The 21,702-nt window shown below is 37.1% G+C and overlaps 1 protein-coding gene across 6 annotated transcripts in view; it reads right to left on the bottom strand.

Annotated features, from left to right (window-relative positions):
* The window catches only part of ANO3 (anoctamin 3), a 264,589-nt gene that overhangs the window by 108,100 nt on the left and 134,787 nt on the right, over nucleotides 1-21,702 (bottom strand). The window contains exon 1 of one of the 6 annotated variants that reach the window (XM_040558401.1): nucleotides 9,003-9,194. The exons of the other annotated variants lie outside the window; for them this stretch is intronic. Within the exon in view, the coding sequence (XP_040414335.1) occupies nucleotides 9,003-9,048 (46 nt within the window). The 5' untranslated portion in view covers nucleotides 9,049-9,194. Of the gene's footprint in view, nucleotides 1-9,002; nucleotides 9,195-21,702 lie in introns of those variants that run through there. 6 annotated transcript variants of the gene reach the window in all.

Here is a 21,702-nt window from a genome sequence, read left to right as displayed (position 1 = left end):
GTTAACCTGGTAAACATGAAGAATGACACATTATTTTTTAAAGACATTAAAACTAAAATTTCTCATTTGAACACTACGCTAATACTATCACAGAGCTCACACTTTTCCACTACTGTCTGTAAGTTACCCCGTTACTATTCTAAAGCACATTTCTCTTAATTTTTTTTTTCATCTGTCGGATAAGAGAGAAAGATAATGAACTCATCTAGCACCTTAACACTGATTTGTTGTTTATACTAACCATGCAGATGAAAGGGTATATGTGTTTTCTATAGGGTGCATCAGTCTAATAATTTGTCACCAGGAAGGAGCTGCTGTACTTTATCTATTTCTCCTCACGTGTCCAAAAATATGACGATAGTGGCAGGAGCACTGCTCACAGAACACAACCCCGTGAAGAGCTCTGAGATGTGATTCCATTTAAGCATAGCACCATTCACTTATAAACATTGTGAAATTGTGGGAACTAAATGCGCCTATACTCTTTGCCGCACAACCAGATGTGCAGTTATGATGCAAACACATTAGTGAGGACTTTAGGGTTAGCATCTAGTTACATGAACCAAAAGATGCTCACCGACATGATTACATGCAACAAAACGCAAACAGATTTTAAATGCATTATTCATATACTGCAGTTCAGATAGGTATTCTATACTGAACAGGACCTTATAGGCCCCTCCAAAAATCTAAGCTTTATTGTGACAACAAGTGGACCTTTAAGGGCGCAAACTGTTTCTTGAAATGGTGCCAGATCATCCCACACTACCCACATGCCCGCAGCTCTCCGTGTTGCAAAAAGCAAAGACAACTCTGGTGCGAGTTGTGCTACTGGAAATAGCAGAAGGAAGAATTTTGCTTCTGATGTGAATCTTCTTGTCCTCCTCTCTTTGTTATGTAGATATTCCTCTCCTGGCTTGCACTAAGTAACAGTAATGGTGTTAAAAAATTTGGGGAAAATACACCCACCCGAGACAAATTACAAAAGGCACCAATAAAATTAATGCCTAAAAACTCCTATAGATTAACAACCAACACTTTACATTTTGAAGTTTCATACAATTTTGACTAAGTGCATCCATTTTGACAACATTTGGGGGGAGGGGGAGTGATGCAACCAAAAAAATGCTTTATCTGTTTCAAAAGTGTTGGGAAAAACGTATTTGCTAATGTTAAAAAGAATTCTTCTGACATTTTCACTGAACTGATATCTTGCCCATGTGCTTTAGGAAGGGGATATATGAATTTGCAAGAGCCTTGCTTTTAAAGTGTGGAAAAAAAAAATACACCCACAGTTGGTCAAAGCATAAACTCCTGAAAATCTCTAGTATATATTAAATAGTTTATTCCACAGTTATGTACTTCATCCATTCTACCCTCCATCTTTTTAACCTTGTACACTACTAAATCAGGCATGCTCTAGCCTGGTCTTTTTGTCCAGCTTTATTGATACACGCATGAGGGAACTCTGATAAGCAACTAAAAGCACACTGCTGGAGTCCAGGAAGATTATTGGGGGTGGAGGGGGGTTTGGTGGTGGGAGGAGAAGAGGGGGGAAAAACAAAAAACGAAGACATATGACTGTAGTGAAACAGACTGAAAAAGGAATTCTGGTTAAAAACCTTTGGAATTACCATAAATACAAACACTGATCACAAAAAGAATATAATTCTCTGAGAGAGCTTGCTTACATTATTTTTCCTAACCTCTTCAGATCGCAAGGATCTGTGGATGGTCGGTTGCACACCGCTGACCAGAAGGAACCCAGAAAGTCAAGTGGATGCCAGTACATATATCTCAGGGACAAGTCATATCACACTGCCCTGTTTTTATTTCTAAAATAGAATAACAGGTCTTGTGGATGTAAGGGAAGCATACTGTATATCCTCTTACCCTGATTTTGTAAAGATTTTGATTATACTTTTTATGCAATTCTGATTTCAGAGACTATGCAAAACTGTCTTTGCTTGGATTCAAAAGCAGTCGGCCACTACTCTGACCAACAGTCAAATATATATATGTACAGGCTTTCTCATTAATAATGTATGACACTATGAACTTATTGAAATACTTAGCATTTCTTTTCAGAAAGGAAAAATGGATCACTTAGTCTACAAAGCAGGATATGAGATGGAATTAGAGTGAGCACACATGACCAGTGAAGAAGTATTGAACAAACTGGGGTTGTTTAGTCAACAGACAAAAGACACGGTAATAGTCTTCAAGCGCATAAGCTTATGCATTTAAGAGAGCCATCAATTGTTCTCCCTGTCCACAATGCTTAGGGAAAAGAGTAGTTAGCTTAAGTCACAAGAAAACCAAGTTCCATACTAGGAAAAACTTCTTAACAGGCAAGATTACTAGCCCTAAAAGGGTGCATATATATATATTTTTTTAACACCCCTCCCCCCCCCCCCCTTTTTTTAATCATTCTTGTTTAGAATAGGTTGAAATAATATATCAGAAATAATAAAGTAATCACAACTTATGGATGAGGAATATTCTAGTGATCTCCTGGGGACCCTTCCAGCCCTGTGCTCTGATAGAACGACGGCATTTCCTGACTGCGGCTGTTAACAGGTCCCCTGTGAACTCAAACCCAAAGTGAAGCTGCTTTAGGCTTGTTTACCTAGGTGTGCTGGCAGTGCCTCACACTTGAGCACCATCCAGGAGCATTTGGATGACGCTCCACTGAGTTTGCAGGTTCTTCTTCCAGTCTACTGTAAGAGAGCTGATTAAACGCGGCAGGATGTGCCATCCGATACCTGCAACGGAGGCTGCAGAACCCACTTACCTTCTGGCATTTCTTAATGGTTCCAGGAATAACTGAATAAGTAAGAGTTAACATAGCATTATATTAAATACAATATGAAAAGTTTCAGCTATTTACAATTTATGTTCGTAGTGAGTTCCCTATCAACTTTTGTAAGATCTTTTTGTAAGTCTGCACCTGGTGTTAAGCCTTAGTTGCATTTAACACATTGAAATCACATCTTCTAGTTTCCTTTTACCTGGCTTTTTAATCTAAAATCAATATATTATTTTAAAGTTGCCTTCAATGGATGATTCAGGAAAGTTCTTCTCCAGCCTCTGGTACCCAAACTACAAAAAAGATGTTAGTTGATACGCTTGGAGAAATATAAAAGGGTGGAGAAACTGAAGATGTGCTTACACGGTGCTTTTAAAGGTCGGTACAAGCAGAAGTCTTTCCTTCAGATGGCCTAATTTTCACAATAGTTCCATTAGGATTTCACAGCCTCACAGGCTTTATCTCCACAACAAAAAATGTGCTACAGGCTTTAACTCGTTCAGAAGCAAGCTGTGGACCAATCTTCTAGACAAAATCTAACGTAAGATGGAAGTTTCAGGGGTGGTGCAGGGTGTTTTCAATTTTGTTGTGTGCTTCCACAGCTGAGGATCAGCCAGTCTTCCCGATTGCTTAACTTACCAGTTCTCATCTACTTTCAAAACGACAAACGAGTCCGCTGCTAAACTCAATGATAAGCTAATCCGTAATCACCAAAAAAATAGTACTAAATTTCACATGAGGATTTAATAGCTCATCATGTGAAGCAGTCAAATAATCCCTGGATATAAGAATCCCTAAGTACTTATCTACAACAGTGGCACTAATGGTTTAAAAGCTCTTTGTGCAGACTTATAATATGCATTTATATGGTTATATGCTTTTCAAAATGCCTCTAAATACTGTCACAGTAATGAATACTTAATAAAAATACGCAAAACATACAGAGCCAAGACTAGGAATCATCATGATTTATTTGGTGAAATAAAATTTCTCAAGTATATCCAGAATAAACTCAATTAAAGAAAATTGATCCAAATCTGTTAAGGGAGAACTAAAGCACTCAATATTGCAATCACTCAATATCTTAAATGAACATTTAAGATGAAATTATATTACCCATTATTCGTTGGGGGATGAGTAAGATAAGGGTTCAGGATAAGAAAAAATAGGTTTCTTGCATGGTTTCCACCAGCTTGATAGACAATCCCTGACAAATGGAGAAATATTGCAGTCATCCTTTATGAAAAACTGATTCAAAGTCTATATACACTGAAAAGTATTTACTATGGAAAAGCAGAGGTCACCATGAATTCAATTGTGCGCTCACCAAAATCAGTATTAAATTTCACTCATCCCATACTGTTCTTTTCCGCATACAGGTGGGCTTAAGCTCATGGTTTGAAAAACAGTCAGGATGCTCCAGTAGACAACACTACTGAAACACTGCAACCCTATTCCCACACTCATGTATTACTTCTTTTGTTGTTGTTGTTATTGAAGGCACGTGCACTTAAAGCTGTCAATTTTGTCTTCAGAAATTATGATTGTTATCTTAACAGAAGATGTTTGAATTTAGTTCTAATTGGAATTAGTAATTTTCAAGCCTAGATGCACAACAAATAATTTATCATACGATAATTTAGAATTTAAGTGCCATGCAGGAGAAAGGCAATCTGCAATATCCTTTATAAAATATTTACAGGTAAAACCTGATAAAGATGACTAGAGCATACACTTAGTAACATAATTCCCATTTAAGAAACAGAGAAAACTGCTGGATTTTTTCCACTATTCATCTGTCCATGCTTGCTCTTACTCGTGCTGCCCTTTTTAATTGCGTTAAAAGCTATACCAGCAATTTTAGAAATAGGTGATTATTAATTCGTGCATGCTTATGTCACCCTGCACCAAGATGATCTAAGCCTGCCTTCCTAATCTGAAGTGAAACCAGCTGTATCTTTTTCAGAAACCTCTATTGCCACTCATCTGAATCACCCACGAGGTTGGCAGGGACCTCTGGAGGTTGGCTGGTCTGAACCCCTGCTCAAGCAGGTTCTGCCCCTGTGCTGAAGCCTGCTTACCCACTGTAGCATGCCAGCACTACATTCGATACTAAACCTGATGCTTGCTGCCTGGCTCACTGTCTGCCAACTAAAGCCACTTGGCTGTGTAATGAAGCAGCCATGGTGATGCGATCACATTCCCATTTTTCACTCTCCTGGGATTTAACCCTCCAGCAGACACTTTTACTCTCCCAAAGAAAGAATGTTCATAAGCCATCACCGTGAGCCATATTTCTGTTCCCTTTGTGAATCATTTAATGACACAGACTGAGACAATAAATGTCTACCGGAAAATACTTACGGGTGTGCAAAATTTATGCGTCCATTTGAGCATGACTTCTGTACTCTCAGAGCTTTCAATATGGTGACAAGAGAGAAATATTGATGCCTACAGTAATAAAGATGATGTAGGATGAAGCAGGCTATTCCAGTAAAACCCACATAGAGACAGAAACCAAAATCTTCTGCCAGAAGTTGGCTGCATTTTTCTGGAATATGTGGACTACTCAATCAATACTGTGGACCACTGAGACAGATTCCAAATCAATTCCTACAAAAAAGAATGCTTACGTGCTTCAGAAAGCGATGACCTTTCACAGTTTGATTCCTGCTCGTTTTCTGAGTATTTCTGCAAATCACAAGCAAGATGCCAGATATTGGTTACATTCGCAGTCCAAAACCACTGCCTGCTCAGTCAAATGCACACTGAAGGCATGACAACATTAATACATTAGTATGAGGTAAGAAAAGGACATGGAAAAAGAAATCAAAATCTGAGGAAGTCTCAACATACAACTGTCTTCAGATATTAGCACTGAGGGTAAAGACTACGTTATTATAGGTATTTCTCCCACTGGGAGAAAGCACAATCACAAGTGAAGCCAACACACAGAGTCATTTAAGCGATCGTTTCTTCTTCTTCATGAGTTCCAAGCGCAGTGATTTCCAGTACTATTATATTGGCTTTATTTGTGCTGATAGGAAGAGTATGCTCAGCAGAATACTAGAAATGGAGAAACGCCTGGTTTAAATTTGAAAGGCTGGATATATCCTTTTATCTCATTTACTCTCTGACATCTCTGTTTCCATGAGGAAAGGACATATATTGTGGATGGCTTTTAAAATCAATTATGCATGTATTTTTCAAGTTCTTTTGTTTCCAAGACAGGTCAGTATCTGCAGCTGTGTGGGCACATGCTTTTGAGAAAGACAATGGGAGCTGCTGTTTGGCACTCTGCCATAATATCTTTAAAGTCTGTTCTTATTCTCTTAAACGTTATCATCATCCCTAAGGAGACTTTTGTTTTACTCTGAGTTATAGCCGCTATTATGTAACTTGTTCTCCTTTCGCATTTTCCTGCAGCTTGGAGTGAAGCAATTCTGTTCAGATTCCTTACTACCTGTACAAATGATTATACGTGCCCTCCTATGAAGACTTTTATGTGCTTAGATTTAAAGCAGTGACTGCTGCCTGATGGCTGGGTAAGAGTACTTTGTATGCCAAGCACGCTCCTGAGTAAAGTAAGATAAATCTGAAACAGATGTGGTATTAGACGGCACTCAGAACTAAACCATTGGCAATTCCTACTTTGCTGGTACATTGTTTCTGGAAGAAATTTGATAAAATGTCATGTATGAGACACAAATGAGGTATTATAAATGTTTATTATTAATATTACCTGGTTAGGGGATACAGTACTTCCATATTTCATTAAAATCCTTTAGATTAGAATCAGAATTTTAAAAGAAATGTGTTTGAATGATTGCAACCTGCATTTGGTCTTATACACCACATACATATTACTCTCCCAGTGTTTGGAATCTAGGCAAAGTCTCAGCCACCTTTGGTTTTTAAAAAAAAGACCTACTAAATCAGTCAGAGAGCCTCTTGAATTACATTGGAAATGGAGAAAGAAAAAAAAAAAAGTAAAACCATTGACACCACCCTTCTTTAGGAAGTCCCTTAAGCCTCTGACTGGGTAGCATAACCTGGATTTCTACCACCAAGCCACGAGACCGGAGAGCTAGCCAGGCACTTCTGAGCTCTGCAGCCAGCATCGTGGTGAACTTGCTGTGCCTACTGTAAGGAATGCAAACAGGCAGATAGCTTCGAGCTCCTGACAAGGTCTCAACACTGACAAGAAACCACTACAAGCAAGAACTTAACGCTCCTGCTCATAGTTGGAGCTCTACAGCTTTCTTTTCTCTTACTTCAACCGTGCCGTGCAAGGTAGCGCTCTGACAATTAGCCTGAGGAGCACGTGAAGATAGCTGCTTGATTATCACCGCAGAGAAGGGAGGAAAGGCTGCACAACTGCAGCAGTGACTTAAAATACGAGCCAGTGGCAAAACGTGGAAGCTTTTTCATCACTTTGCAAGGAACAGCCACACACTCTCACATCCAACAGACAGAAAATAGACACGATCCCTTAAGCACTGTCATAATACCTCTCATTTTGAAATTTGTTCTCTGTATTAGGGAGCTGTGACAAGCATCTATACCATAAAATAAAAAGGCGATAAAACAGGAAACAAACAGAGCACTGCACAGCACCCTTCTCTGAGCTAGCGACTAAAACCCATGACACAGCTCTCCTGCACAACAGGATCAGTCACGTTGGGTTTCACAAGCATGTAAAACAGAGTGCTATTAGACTACTCCTGGTTTTATTTTTTTAATACTACACTATGTTTGGACACTGGTTTGCTGATATTTAAGTAGCACAGGCATTTCATAATGCTCACAATCAAAAATAGCTTTATAAATTCTGGATAAAAAGTTACAATCTTTGGCACTTCAGGAAGAGAAATAGGTTTTTGACTCCAAGTGCAAAGCATTATTATTCCTACAGTCAGAAGAATTTCTTCTACATTCTACGTAAGCGTTTTCACTAATCAATTTTATTTACTAAAGAATCTACAGAGGACTTGACTAATATCAGTTATATATTTGGAAAATTTATCAGTGAAAACTGAGGCATACCGTTTGTTTTTAATAGCACATTGCTGAATTAGCTACAGGGTACGTGTGGCACAGTATTGCCAAAGCTCTTCAAGTCTTGCCAGGCTTTTGAACATATGCTTTGCTATTCTGGCAGGTATCCACTAAATCAGTGTTCAGCAAAGATTAAATCTAAGAAATTCTGGTTGGAGAGTTCTTTCCTAAGGCTGTGTTTCAGATTGATGCTATGCAATGGTATGCATTACTTACGCTTATTTTAATTATGCCAAGCAGATAGAAAGATACTGCAATATGTTATTGCATCATGGTTTTCCTGACCTTAAATTCCTGTTAAGTTGCATTAGTATAGAACTAAATACATTTGAACAATATATCAAAATAACTGTCTACACACTTAAAATACTCATCTTCCATTCCTTAACACTAAAACAGAAAAGAAGATAATGTTGCTTCAAAAGGTGGAGTGCAAAGGAGGCGCAGGCAGAGGGCAGTGGGGAAGCCAACAGCCCTTGGAACACGAAGTGACTTGATCACCTTTGTACAGACCAGCCCAGAAAAGCGCTTAGGCAGGGAGCTGATTAATGTAGACCGATCTATGGCCTTACCCATTATTAAAGGCCTTATCCAGTATGAAGCCGCAGGTTCAAAATATTTAAACCACATTTTCTAAGCCCTTTGACTTTCAAGTTCCTGAATTCCCAGCTGTCTGTTAGGTTACATTGATCCCTGAGGTACGACACAGCCAGAGGACCACTTCCCAGCAGGTTTGATGTGCGCCCAGCCAGCGCAGAACACTCTCCAGTTGGCACCAGTGGCATCCATAACGAATGCTTCATTAACTAGACCGTATCCGAGTACCCAGGTAGAAAATTCATCTTGTAAATACAGGAGAAATTTCAAGAAATACCATGAAAGCACAAGGTTAGATTACACCTTAGTTTCAATCAAGGCAACTAGTTAATGCCATGTAACTCCAAGTGTTGTATCCTCCCAGCTCCCCAGCTCGTCGTGCAGAAACAAAAAATAATTCCAGCATTTATTTGCATATTTAAAACCCTCTGATGCTCACACAAATGTTTTTTTTTTCCCATCCAACGCAGCTATTTTCACTAAGTCCCTCTCCAAACAGCGTTTCCCATGACCCCACTGCCGAACCCACGCGCCATACCTCCAAACCCGCAGCCTGGGTAACTCCGTCTGCAGGTCGTGCACATCAGGACGTGCTAAACACCGCCGGACGCAGGCAGCTGGCCTCTGCCAGAAAAGGTAGTGCCTTCTGTCGGTAGCCTAACAAGTACCCCAAAGCATTCAGTACTGCAAAAGGCAAGGCAGAGACTCAGCACAACCACAATGTATCTGTCTAGATTTCAGACTGAAGCTGTTTTGCATCCCACTGGTTTAGAGTATAGAGGAAGAGCAAATGCGCATCCGCACACGTTGCCTAGACACATGACAAAATTCTTGAGTCTAAATGATCCAAGCTGGCTGCTTGTAAAGTCTCTGAACAGCTTGTGAACACCATCCGTTGTTACAAAAGCTAAACTTTCTATTCCTCGCACAGCATCACATCAATGTTTGTATTCTGCTTCATTCCAAACACAGAAATATTTACTATTGTGCCTTGCGTAGCCCTTCACGATCTGTCTGTAACAAGTAAGGGCTCTTTCCCTTATGGCAGCATCTTATTCACTTTATGTCATTTGTAATATTTTTTTTTTAATGCTGTCTTGATGCCTTTAAACCCTACTGACCACTGGTATTACATTAGCTGCCTTATTAGCCATTTGAATTTTACACTGGCAACTTAGGTTCATTGCTGTTTGCTTCCCCTCTCAATGCAGTCTGTATGGTGGAAGTGCTGCTCCCACAGTTCCTTTCTATTCCGATGGAGTTTCGCCCAGAGCAATTTGCTTTGTGTTACTGGAATTGTGACTATGCAACAACCAGAAGGATGTCCCAAAACAATTAGTTTTTAGTAATACTGCCCAATATAAATTTCATGTTCTTAGTTGATTAAGCCAGTAGACAGACACTTTAAGCTTTCAATGGCTCATTTTACAAGGTTTTCATAGGTTGCTGCTGCTACCTTTTGTTTGAACAAAACCACTATTTTTGGCACAAGATGAATGATAATATTGTGGATTTTTTTTTAACCCTCAAGAGGAGGCCCATCACTATATTTAACTGTTACTGGTTAGAAAATAAAACCACTTTTGAGTCTTGTTTCTACTATAAAATGTGACAAGGAAGGACTGGCAGTGTGAATGTCTTCCAGTTACTTGTCATATTTTTCTTCCCATAATAAGAGAAAATTTTTACATCTTTTCCTAACTACACCTGGCATATTTCCTATTTGCATCTAGAAGATATGATAAAAGCAAAACTGTTTTAAATGATTTGAGTTGTATCATATACTCCATCAGTGACCCAATTGCTTCAAGTATTTAGAAGTTCAATTTCTAAACATTTCAGATCCTCAGGTTCTGAATTATCTCTCTCTTGAGACTGACTATGTCAAAGATGCAGTCACCCATTTATTTTATTTTATTGTAAGTAACAATTTTGCTTCAGTAATTTGTTGCAGTTATCTGTTAGCATCCATTTCTTCTGCCTAAAAACACAGGAAGACACATCAGACAGACGGAGTTGCAGCACCTGATCCCATGCGCCCCAAGTAGAGACTCCCTCGAATGACGTCCTTTGGATCCCAGAGTGTATGCACTGGTCGGAAGCTGAAACAACGTCTATGTATGCAATAGCTATGCTGTAGATAAATTACTTAGCTCAGTCTTGAAGGAATTCAGTCCAACATGTTTTTAACTTACTAGCATTTTTTTTTCTTTAAGCACACTGTATATCAACAGTTTGCTTTTCAGCTGCTATGGTGATACTTCTTCACTGTCACATGGTAATCTGAAATGCTTTGGTTTTATCATTAAGTGTAAAAAAGATTTTGCAGAAAAAGCACATATATTTTACTACTACTTTAAAAACACTCCTGGTAAGGTTAACATGAAGAATATGAAGCCCTGAGAGAGCATAACATCTGTCATTACTAATGGCTACACCAATTAACTACCTCATGAAAACAATCTCCACTTCTCCTAATTAATAATGTCTGTAATTAAAAGAGACAGCTTTTTCACAGTCACCTCATCACTGAAAAGCATGGCACAGAAGAAGAACACTAGAAACACTGTGCAGACAAGTTCTGCTGAGGAACTTAAGCCAGCCAAGACTTCCTTGGTTCTAAACTGAAGATGCCTGCAGCCTCCGCTCCCTGCAGGTATCTGTAGATGATGAGGTAAGCTCAGACGCATTTCTAGGACAATAATTTCTGAATTTGCTTGTTATGTAGGTCTACTCATTCACGTGAAAATCTAGTATAACTCCAGAACTTTTTAAAATGGAAACTTTCAATGTTGTATACAGTGAACACTGGTGACAGAACCAGTACAACCCAAGTATTGCATAGCACTATTTAGAACCAGTTACTCACATTTCTCCTAAATGCCTTCAGATAAGGTACAGAAGTGGATGACTGCAAGCCTGAGGTTACAGAAAGAGGCACACAAAGGCTGACCAAGCCGATACAAGACCCAGAAGAATTGACAAGTTGTGGCACCTAGAACAGAAAACTGTCCTTAACCCCAGTAGCCAGTTTGCCTCTATGAAAGTAAAATTCAGTCTGTTCTCACATGTTTGTACACACAAACTGAGATGTGATTCTGTTGCTTATAGGCTAGAAATGAGCTACCAGCACATGATGAAAATGGATTTCATTGCTGTGCAACTCTTGTTCACCTGCAAATCACCACAGCTGGTGATGCTGCAGAACTAAAGAATTTTTTCTTTACCAACTATGGCGTAGCTCCCTGCTAGCTTTCGGTGACTGACGAGATTTAGGATGTGACAAAGGCTTCTTAGAGCAAGATACAATGAAAAGCCTGTTAATTAGATGGCTTTCTTTAGCCTCCTTCAGCAACCTTTGTACCAATTTCGAGTCACCTACCTGAACATCAGGCCCACGTAAGACAGCTCAATGTCTCTTGAGACATGCTGTGGAGGTGTACAGAGCTATTTTAAAAATCTGTAATTTCATAATTTTCCAAAATTACAGGGGAAAAGTTGAGATCATTACTAAAGCACTTAAAAACTCTAAAGGTTAAGTATCTGAAAAACAATTACCAGTGCTCTTTTCAAGTCTGTGATTTAAAAAGAAAATGATATCCTTTCAACAAACACAATTAAGCCAACTGTACAGAACTATGCAAGTTTTCTCTATTCATCTATGCACCTAATTTAGATTTTTGTATTACTTTAAGATATTTTTTCCTTTCATGAATAATGTCTTTTAAGAAATCAAGAATAATGTATTTTATGAATGTTTTTTTAACTTTATGAAATGGCAAAATTGCTCAGCTGGAACATAATTTCTATTTCTCTACATTAAACCCAAGCGCAAATACATTTTAACCACTATTTTGTCACATCTCATAATATCCACTGCATCTCTTCTCACAGAAAGTTGAAACATGACACACACAAGAAATTAGTTTAGATGACAGAAGGTCTTTCCAGATAAAGCTCTTCCACTGAACACAGAGAACAGGATCTAGCTACAAAGACTGAGCTAGATTGTAAACTAGATTGTAGACTTTGTACTAGATTGTAACCACAAACGAAGCATCCTGCTGAACCTATCATGCATGTTACGTTATCCTTTAAGAGTGAGACAGATTTTAGGTTCATTCTTAGAAAAAGATTTTAGTCTGACCTCCTGCTTAGCCCAGTTTTTGAACTGAACATATTTTCATATAATATACTGTGGTCACATCAAAGAGAATTAGTTTTCAAGAAGATGACAGCACAGCAAAATGGCTGCAATTTTACTCTGTATAAAATGCTCCAGAAAATATGCTTTTTTTCTGTTGCTATATAGTTATCTAATGCTAAAAGAAGAAATTAATCATAGGTGATGCTACTATATTGTTTATCTGTTTGTTAGAATATTTGGTAATAGAGAAAGCATTCATTTGTGAAAAGTTAAGAGGATAATGGACTGCAGAAGAAGAAAAAAAAATCACGTTTAATACAAGAAAGAGAAGATGTTCTGGGTAAGGCAGAAAAATTCACAGATATTAAATTCAAATATGCATCAAAAATAGTTTCTGACTTTGTTTAGCAAGCAGCTCTCAGCAGATACTGCAGCTGGAGTTGCATAAAATTTAGTGGAAGGTATTCTGAAAGTAAAATGTACTTTGAAACTATTCAGTACATAACTCAATACTTCTATTAACCCTCAATTGTTTGATTTCATACCTAGAAACAGAGACAGGCAATCTGAAAAAGTTTCAACCTAGCTTTTATGTTAGCATTTACCTCCTTAACTACTACAGTGCAATGCTCCATAGCCTCAACTTAATAATACACAGAGCCACCTATTATCTGAGAGGACTACTGGTGTGCTCAAAGTTAACAGACAAGTATTCAAGATTTTGAAAATTATGTTCATTAACATCAAACTTTCCTATAATAAAACAAGTGCATGCCCACAGCCTTCTAATATCACAGCATAAAATTATGCCACTGTGGTTACGAAAAGTTATCAAATAGCAAGAAGCCCATGATCAATTTAAAATTCAGTTAAATCAATTAGACCTTCTGAAAGACAAGATGGTGGACACTGTTTAATACGTTACTAATCTCAACTTTTTTTTATTTAAATTTGAAGTTCGCAGCTTTTATTTAAGACTTTAAAAAGTGCTTACATGCTTAGAAGCTTGTCTAACTTTTCTAATTATACTAGCTAATAAAAGATCTCTCTCCCACTGCAAAACTTGCCTCACTGTGCTCTTAGAGTCTTGATGTTAGAATTAATATCATCACATACTCTGTGCGATTAATGATCTACTTATTTAAGGTACCAAATGAATACTCTGTGCAATTAATGATCTACTTATTTAAGTTATCAAATGAAACCCTTAAGTTTAATATTTCACTCACAAAATTCTATGCTGACCAATTATTGTTTCTAAAATAAAAAAAATAAAGAAGCCATGTTACATTGTATGGTGTAGACATGAGCACATAGACTTCATTACTAGAGCGAGGCACTTCATTCCTAAGAAAATTAAACCTATGTGAGGAATTTTTGTACTATTTCAACATAGGTAAGTTAATGTGGAAGCAAAAAAATAAAAATAAATTGTGGGAGCTGGGCATGCAGAACTATAAAAATGGAATTATTTGGGTAAGGAACAGCGATTTCTATACCCTGGAAGTAACCTATAAAGAAGATTCCTGTAAGAAGGAGTATCCGTGAATTTAGGGATCTTTGTCAAAAAGTGTTCCTGATAATCAAAGTCTCAGGCAAGAAAGCAGTTCCCTTTCATAAACAAGTTAAAAATCTAATCTGCTTAAATTTTTATCTCATTTTGACACACATTTTCCAGAACTAATGGTTAGAATTACATTCATAAAATTTGTCAGAAGTGATGAAATGTAAGACAACAAATACTTTTTTTTCTATTTATTTTTTCTCTGAAACAGACATGCTATAAAATAAGCTAGTAGAAAGAAAATACTCTCACATTTGAAATCATATAAATGATTTGCTAACCACAAGTGGAATACAGCTTCTTTGAACATTGTAAAGATTTGACTGTATTTCCAAACAGTGAAGGCAGAGGTGTAGATACATAATAATTTGAGGGTTTAAGTTGTAAGAGTTTCAAGTAACTTCTACTGTCTTGAATAAACTGATGCAAATGAAATTCTTACCATGACGGGATAAGGACGGCTACATACCATCAACTAGTAAACAACTAAAAATCAGACAACTGGTTTTAAAGGATGATAATTTTTTATGCATATAAGACATTTTGGTGAGTTTTCCTCACCTAAAAGACAACAGAGAAAAGACATGTAAAAAAAAAAAAAAGAAAAAGATGCTATTTTATGAGGGAAAGACCAAAGCAACAGAGGAGTTTTGTGAATACCCTATGTGTATTCATTGTTTTCAAGTGTTTTGGAGTTTGACTGCCAGAAACATGGGGAAGAATCCACATCTTATAAAAATGTTTATTGTGAACTAATTCAATAGATCATTCCTTTAATACTGTAAAATTTCTGTATTCTTCCTTGGCTTTAACCAAGAGCTATGCAGCTGCACTCACTATTCTGCATTTAAATTTGTTCAGGTAATATTGCAAAAGAAATAGGAACGCATTTTAGAACAGAATGTGAAATGTCAATACTATTGTTTCATCTTTTTTTCCCCTCAATGAATGTACATAATAAGGCAAAATAATTGCTCTTATTTGAAATTTGAGTGGTATATAAAGAGAAAAATAGCTTTCAATGTCAACTACATTTCCACTTACACCATAAAAAGAAATCCAAAACTTCACAAATGAACCAAGTTCACCAAATGTATTTTCTGCCCTGCTACTGAATTAATACTACAGTACTGTATCTGATTAAATGCTTAGATTCAATATGAGATAAAATAAAAACTAATCTTACTCTACTTGCAGGAAAGCCAAAAGGTTAAATATTTCTGCTGCAGTGATTCCAACTGTCTTCCTTCACAATCTTACAGCTTTTGACTTCAAATGCTGCTTCCAGATACTAAAGAAATTATATTCTGCTGATGGAAAACCTTTTCACACTATCCTTAGAAACACTTCATCACTAACTGTTCATTTTGATTACATTCTTGCTGGACTTGTTACTGAAACACAACAAATATTGATGATAATGGAAATAAATATCATCTAATTTATCTGAAAAAAACTTAATAAAAGGATATATGTATTATTTTATTTTTAGAAGGGTATAACTCTTCTGATTTCAAGAAGATGACCTCAAGACTTTATACAACAAAATAACTACAGCATCCAAAATATATGCAGACATTTTTACATTAAATTATTATTTTTAAAGAAGAATTTGGAGACTTGCATTTTCAAGTCTTTCAGATTGGATACTGGCAGGTATAATAGCAAAAATAAGAATTAATTCAATAAATTCAGGCAGTAAGAACAGAATTTTCATTTTCAACTCATTGTCCAATCAAATGAAATTTTAAGATACATCCTCTGCTACTTAAAAATTTAGACTTCTTCAGAACTTTGTTCTCTAAAAAAAAAAAAGCTGAATGGAAAATTGCTTGCAATCACATACCTCCTAATATTGCCAAACAAAATTGAAAGAAGCAGTAACAAGAAAGTTTACATTTCCATAACTGAAATTTTCTTAAAGATCTTCAGTTGTGCAGAGGATGGAATGGTGACTGAACTCTGGTTAGCAAACTAACTCTTGTACACTTAGGAGACGGATCCTTGAGCTAAATATAAAACATGCCTTGCCGTTACAAAATCAATGTTATAGAAATGAACGTTAGATGCAAGATCTGAGAAGTCATTGCATACAAAAATGTTGGATTTATTCCATGTAATTGTGTCAAGTGAAGGTGTCTTAAAAATTCTGATCTCACTGAAAAATAAATGTGATCTTCATAAATAAAACTCTTGTAAAGGTCCAGTAAAGCTACGTCTATTCAATATAGCCACTGTTAACAATCATCAAAAAAAACATTTTTAGCAGAAACTTTTCTTTCAAACACAACCAATAGAAATAAAAAAAATGTAACTTTGGGTTAAGCCAGTACGTACTTGAAGTGATTTGAATCTAATGTGATATCAGTACACAATAACAGAATGGTTTAATAGTGTCACAAAGCTTTTATTATATATACACTATTATATACATATACTTATTAAAAAAAATAAAACACTGTAAACAAAAAAGCTTTGCAAAAAATAAGTTCATACTTCTTGTTGTAAACTACTATCAGGTAATACCGCCTTGTGGCAAACAACATCTAAATCCTTCCTTCTGGCTCCCTCAACAACTTGAACAGCTATGGTCACAAATACTTATTTTATATCTCTTCAGGCTCATTAGCTGCTTCTGTTAGATATAACCGCTCCTCTTTAGTGCACTCGCAGTTGCCTTCAATGTTTTGCAAAGCTCTCTCCGCAAACTCTATTTCACTCCAGGATGCTGGACGACTTTCCCTAGCAGCTCAGTGTTCTTAAGTACACAAATTTCTGATAGAGCCTGACATCTGACAGGCAAATTATTACCAACAAACTAATGGGAAGCGTGCTATTAGTGCTTCCCCCCATCCCAAACAAACAAACAAACTCAAAGGTTGCTTTGGGGAGGGTGGGTTTTGTTCTTTTTGTTTTGTTACTGGTAGAATACATTACTTGATTTTAAGTGCTGGCTTTTTGTGTTTGTTTGTTTTGATGGCAACTTTTGAGGCACTACTCTTTCAGTATGTTGGGTTTAAAATAAATAAAACCAGCAGAGCTCATCTGTGGTTGGTGATCTGCCCTTCCATGAGTCATCCACACCTTTGAAAACTTCTGACTGCAGCCAAAATGTTAAATTAAAGGGCATTCAGTATTTGGAGCCTTGAAACCAAAGTTTTCTATATGACCTGCTACCTGTTCAAATCCTTAAAAAGCTTCGGCATCTCAAGCCAAAAGGTAGCCAGTCCAGCAGCCAAATCACTCATCATCCCCCATCTGGTCAAAGGATAGAAACATCTGTATTTCTTTTCAATGACTGTTGGTGAAAGCTGTAATAATTGTTGGAGCCAACAAGATATACTTACTATAATTAATTTAATTTAGAAATTAATGGTGATGGCTATTGGCCATAGCAGCTGTCAGCACACCTGCCAAAATGTTGACTCCCAGTGCAGTCAGCAGTGACCCCTGCAGAAATGAAGGCTGAGTCCTTGTTGAGCTACTTCGGCAAAAGTGCAGCCGGCACACCATGGGAAGAGAATATTCCCCTCCCTTGATGCTGCTGTGGCCACACCTGGAACAGTGCCCAGTTTGGGGACCTGCCTGTACAGAAGATATCTACACCCTGCCGAGACTCCAGTGGGGGGCTACTAAGACGGTTAAGAAGCTGGGATGTACAGCACAGGAGAAACCAACACTTAGCACAGCAAAGAGAAGTCTGAGAGACAAGCTAACTGCAGGTCCACTCCACTATTTGCAGGTAAGTCCACCACGTAAAAAGGGGAGTTACAGAGAAGATACATAGATGCCCAGCAAAAGGACAAGAGGCCACAAGGTGCACCAGGGAAAGTTTCCAACAGGCATAGGGAAATTATTCTTCACTGTGCAAGTAGTGAAACACCGAGACAGAGAGGGCTCTGGAACTGTGGATCTTCAAAACCTGACTGGATAAGGCTTTGAGCAACATGACATAGCTTTGAAGCTGGGCTGCTAGGAGCAGAATTTTAGAATAGATGCCTCCAGAGGTACCTTCCGACCCAATTTCTTTCTTACTTCTTACAGAAGCTTCTCATCAGGGGAAAAAAAAAAAAAAAAAAAAAAGGAAGCAGAAGGGGTTAAACAAGTAGAGCAATTGCAGCAGAATGAAGATGATATATATATATATATATATTATATACTTATATGAAGTGAAACTGGAAGTTCAAAATATGACTACAGAAGAGGAAACAAAGTCAACAACTACGGATTAAGAATAGTGTCTTGAGTTCTGCAAACTAACGGGGAAAGAAAAAACACAAAAAAGAGAAGTTGTCAAGGGGCTGAGATGTCCTTTGACATGATCACAACTTGCAAAGAGCTTCCTGCAAGGAAATTACCTTTGCTAGTCAGACCTCCATCAAATTCAAGGTGTCTGTTACTGAAAATTACACCAATTAAAATTAAAACTCTACCTTCTGTTTCTGTAAGATTAATACTGCAAAGTAATATGGCAGATGATCCCACTGAACTCTTTATGTTCACAAGATTTGTTAGGGATATTTTACTGTTCAAATTGAGCAATCTGGTCTAGTGGAATGTGTTCCATGGCAGGGAAGTTGGAATTAGATGATCTTTAAGGTCCCTTCCAACCCAAACCATTCTATGGTGCTATGAAATATCTGTCTACCGTTTCGTAGTATTTATGCAGTTATTTTAAAGGTAAGCGTATAATTTTTTACCTTGTGGTAGTTACTAGCTTCTTATTAAATAATAGCTTCTTATTTTAGAGTTCTGGCAAAAACATAAAAATTTGTAAAATCTGAAAGAATAGAAATTCTGAGTCTTTAGATTTGCCCAAGTGGTCTTTTGAGAAGTGCTGTTCCTCCCGCACTTTTTAATAAAAATATTGATGTCCATTTTGGAGAACTTAGCTACATACAAAGTTGCCTGAACTCTGCAGTTACAGTTATATATGCAATACTCCAGCTGCATCTAGTCTCAATGAAGCAACAGCTTCCAAACACAGCAAGATGACAGCTCTGTGCAAAATCTCACTGCAGAAGACAGTCAATGCTGCACTTCAGACAGTCCGTTTCCCATTATCAGACTGAGTTTTCGCATAACCCCCTGCACTGGAAAAAATACTACTTGTGGAAAACTGAGTTTGTGCCATGTATTCATTCAGCATCTACAACTATGAGACTGAGAAACAGCTCTATTCCTTAAGCAGTTATCCCATTTCCTAGTACTGGCCTCAAGATAACACTTCTTCATAAAACAAAATTCATGCAAAACCTAATCCCTCGGCACTACTTTATTAAAGGTTTACAAGGCAGATTTGCATTAAACTGAGAGAAATTCTTCACAGAAAAATAGAAGGATTGCACATCAATGCTTTCCTGACAGAATAACTTCTCACACGTCATTAATTAAAAAAGTACCATTTTCCTACATTGACAAGTAGCGATTTTTCCTGCACTGGGAAAAATATTCCCATGGATATAACCAGCATGCATGGGATCTTCGCTCTTTCTCTGTCTCTTTGTGGACTCTAGGATGGGAGCCATCAATAGTTCTGCCTGCATTGGCTTCTATATAGCAGTGTGATAGAGTATTTACCTATTGGATGCCCAAATTAGTGGATTATTAGGAAAAGATGAAAATGAAAAAGAGTGATTAATCAGTATATTGAGATTTTTTCAGCCACTGTCTGTCTATAAATGACTTGTGGTTTTTGGTCAGGTTCTTGTGAAAACTGAAGACTAGGAACATATTTTACAAATCTGAATTGGACCAGAAGTGCTATGTCGTTTTAAAACTTGGACAAAGTATAGGCAACCTGCTATCAGTACCCTAAAGCTATAGTGTACTGCTGATAGATACTGAAGTAGTTCTCATCAAAGGGATTATGTTGGTTTACTTCTTAGCATACTAGGCCTCAATAATCAGTTATTACTTTATTAGTATCCATAAGGCTAAATTTTGCATTGGAAACAAAGAAAAAGAAAAAAGTCTCAATAGCAACATATAATGAACTGCTCACTTACAACTGCATATTCACTTGTCCAGCAACATCCAGAATGACTTGCAAGAGAGCATGCAAGAGAAATGCAGATTTGCATCTGCTTTCTGACTCGTTTTAGTATGCATTTAAAAAACATAACAATTACTAACTCAACATTTACTGTTTAACATAAAACGTGTTTTCATCCAACAGTTATAGACAATTTATAGGCTACCTTTTAAGATTACTTCAGCACTCATTTATCAAATATAAAATGAAAATTCAACAGAATCAGTAATGAAAACTTTGTGATTACAGAAGATATATTATTACAAGAAATGAACACAAAAACTAAAAAAAAATGGCAAAGAAAAGAAAGCACATAACCAAAACTACACTAATACACACTTTTCTGTGAGAAACTTTAAGAAATTACCATCTCATAAACACAGGGAGTAACAATGAATGGGAGAAGTAGCAACAACAAAACACGCAAAAGGAATTTTATTCCTCTCCCTTTGCTAATCCTGAAAACAGTGAATTTTAAATAAACAGAAGAAAAAAGAAGAGCAAAATACCCTAGTAAAGATAAAACTAAGAGGTTAAAGGCTAAAAATCTCTTAACTAAAATATATTTTTCTTGAAAGTATACTTTTTGGAGATATTATTGATGCAATCTATGAAACATTTTGGACAAAACTGCTACTGGTTTGAATTTAGCTAACATGATTTTCTTCTTCACAGTGTATTACTGCTGACATAATTAACGTACAAGTGATGGTTGAAGAGGCTAGCATCTTTTTGTAGATGGTTTCTCTGAGATATGGTTATGTGTACAGGAGATATAAAATATAAATGTATATTTGGCAGCTTAACAAGTGTTTTGGAAGTGAACTAAAATCTCCTAACTACACAGAAATAGGCTGTGTAGGCCCCAGTGTTACACAAGGATCTGCAGATGAGTGCAGAGGAAGAAATACCGTCTCATGCTCAACAGAAAGAGACTGCTACCAAAGCTTTAAACCATACTTTGGTCACACGGAATGACCTAATTAGGAACAACACCAAAATAAATATTGACGTGGTAGGGAAGTCTAGCACTAAAGTCTTCTCGTCCTTGGTGGGGTGCACACTTTCATTCCCATCACTTCTAACACCCACCATTTCAGGCATCAACAGATAGCACAAAGCCACTAATTTTCTTTTGGGTCTCCACTATATGTTCTGCTATCTGGTGTTATGTGGTATTTTTTCCAACACCTGCAGGTTTATAAAATTAGATTACCTGATCACTTCGGAGACAAACCCTCTCTCTTTGGCTCTATATTACAGCTTCAATTTATTAAATACTTTCTTGACAGCATTTCCCAGTTGACCAGACACTAAGTGAAGTATCCTTGGAATCCTTCTGTCACTTTATGCTTTTTGGTTACCTGTTCATCAGTTGGTAACTCCACCACCAGAACTGGTCAGAAACGTTCAAAATGGTGAGTCTGCCACGGTAAGACCACATTTTCAGGGGACCAGAATATTCTCGAAACATCATCAACTCCTCTAAATGG

This window comes from Cygnus olor, chromosome 5 (genome assembly GCF_009769625.2).
Source record: "Cygnus olor isolate bCygOlo1 chromosome 5, bCygOlo1.pri.v2, whole genome shotgun sequence".
Lineage (NCBI taxonomy): Eukaryota > Metazoa > Chordata > Aves > Anseriformes > Anatidae > Cygnus > Cygnus olor.
The sequence above is the reverse complement of the archived record's forward strand: the minus strand, read 5'-3'. Positions and strand labels throughout refer to the sequence as shown.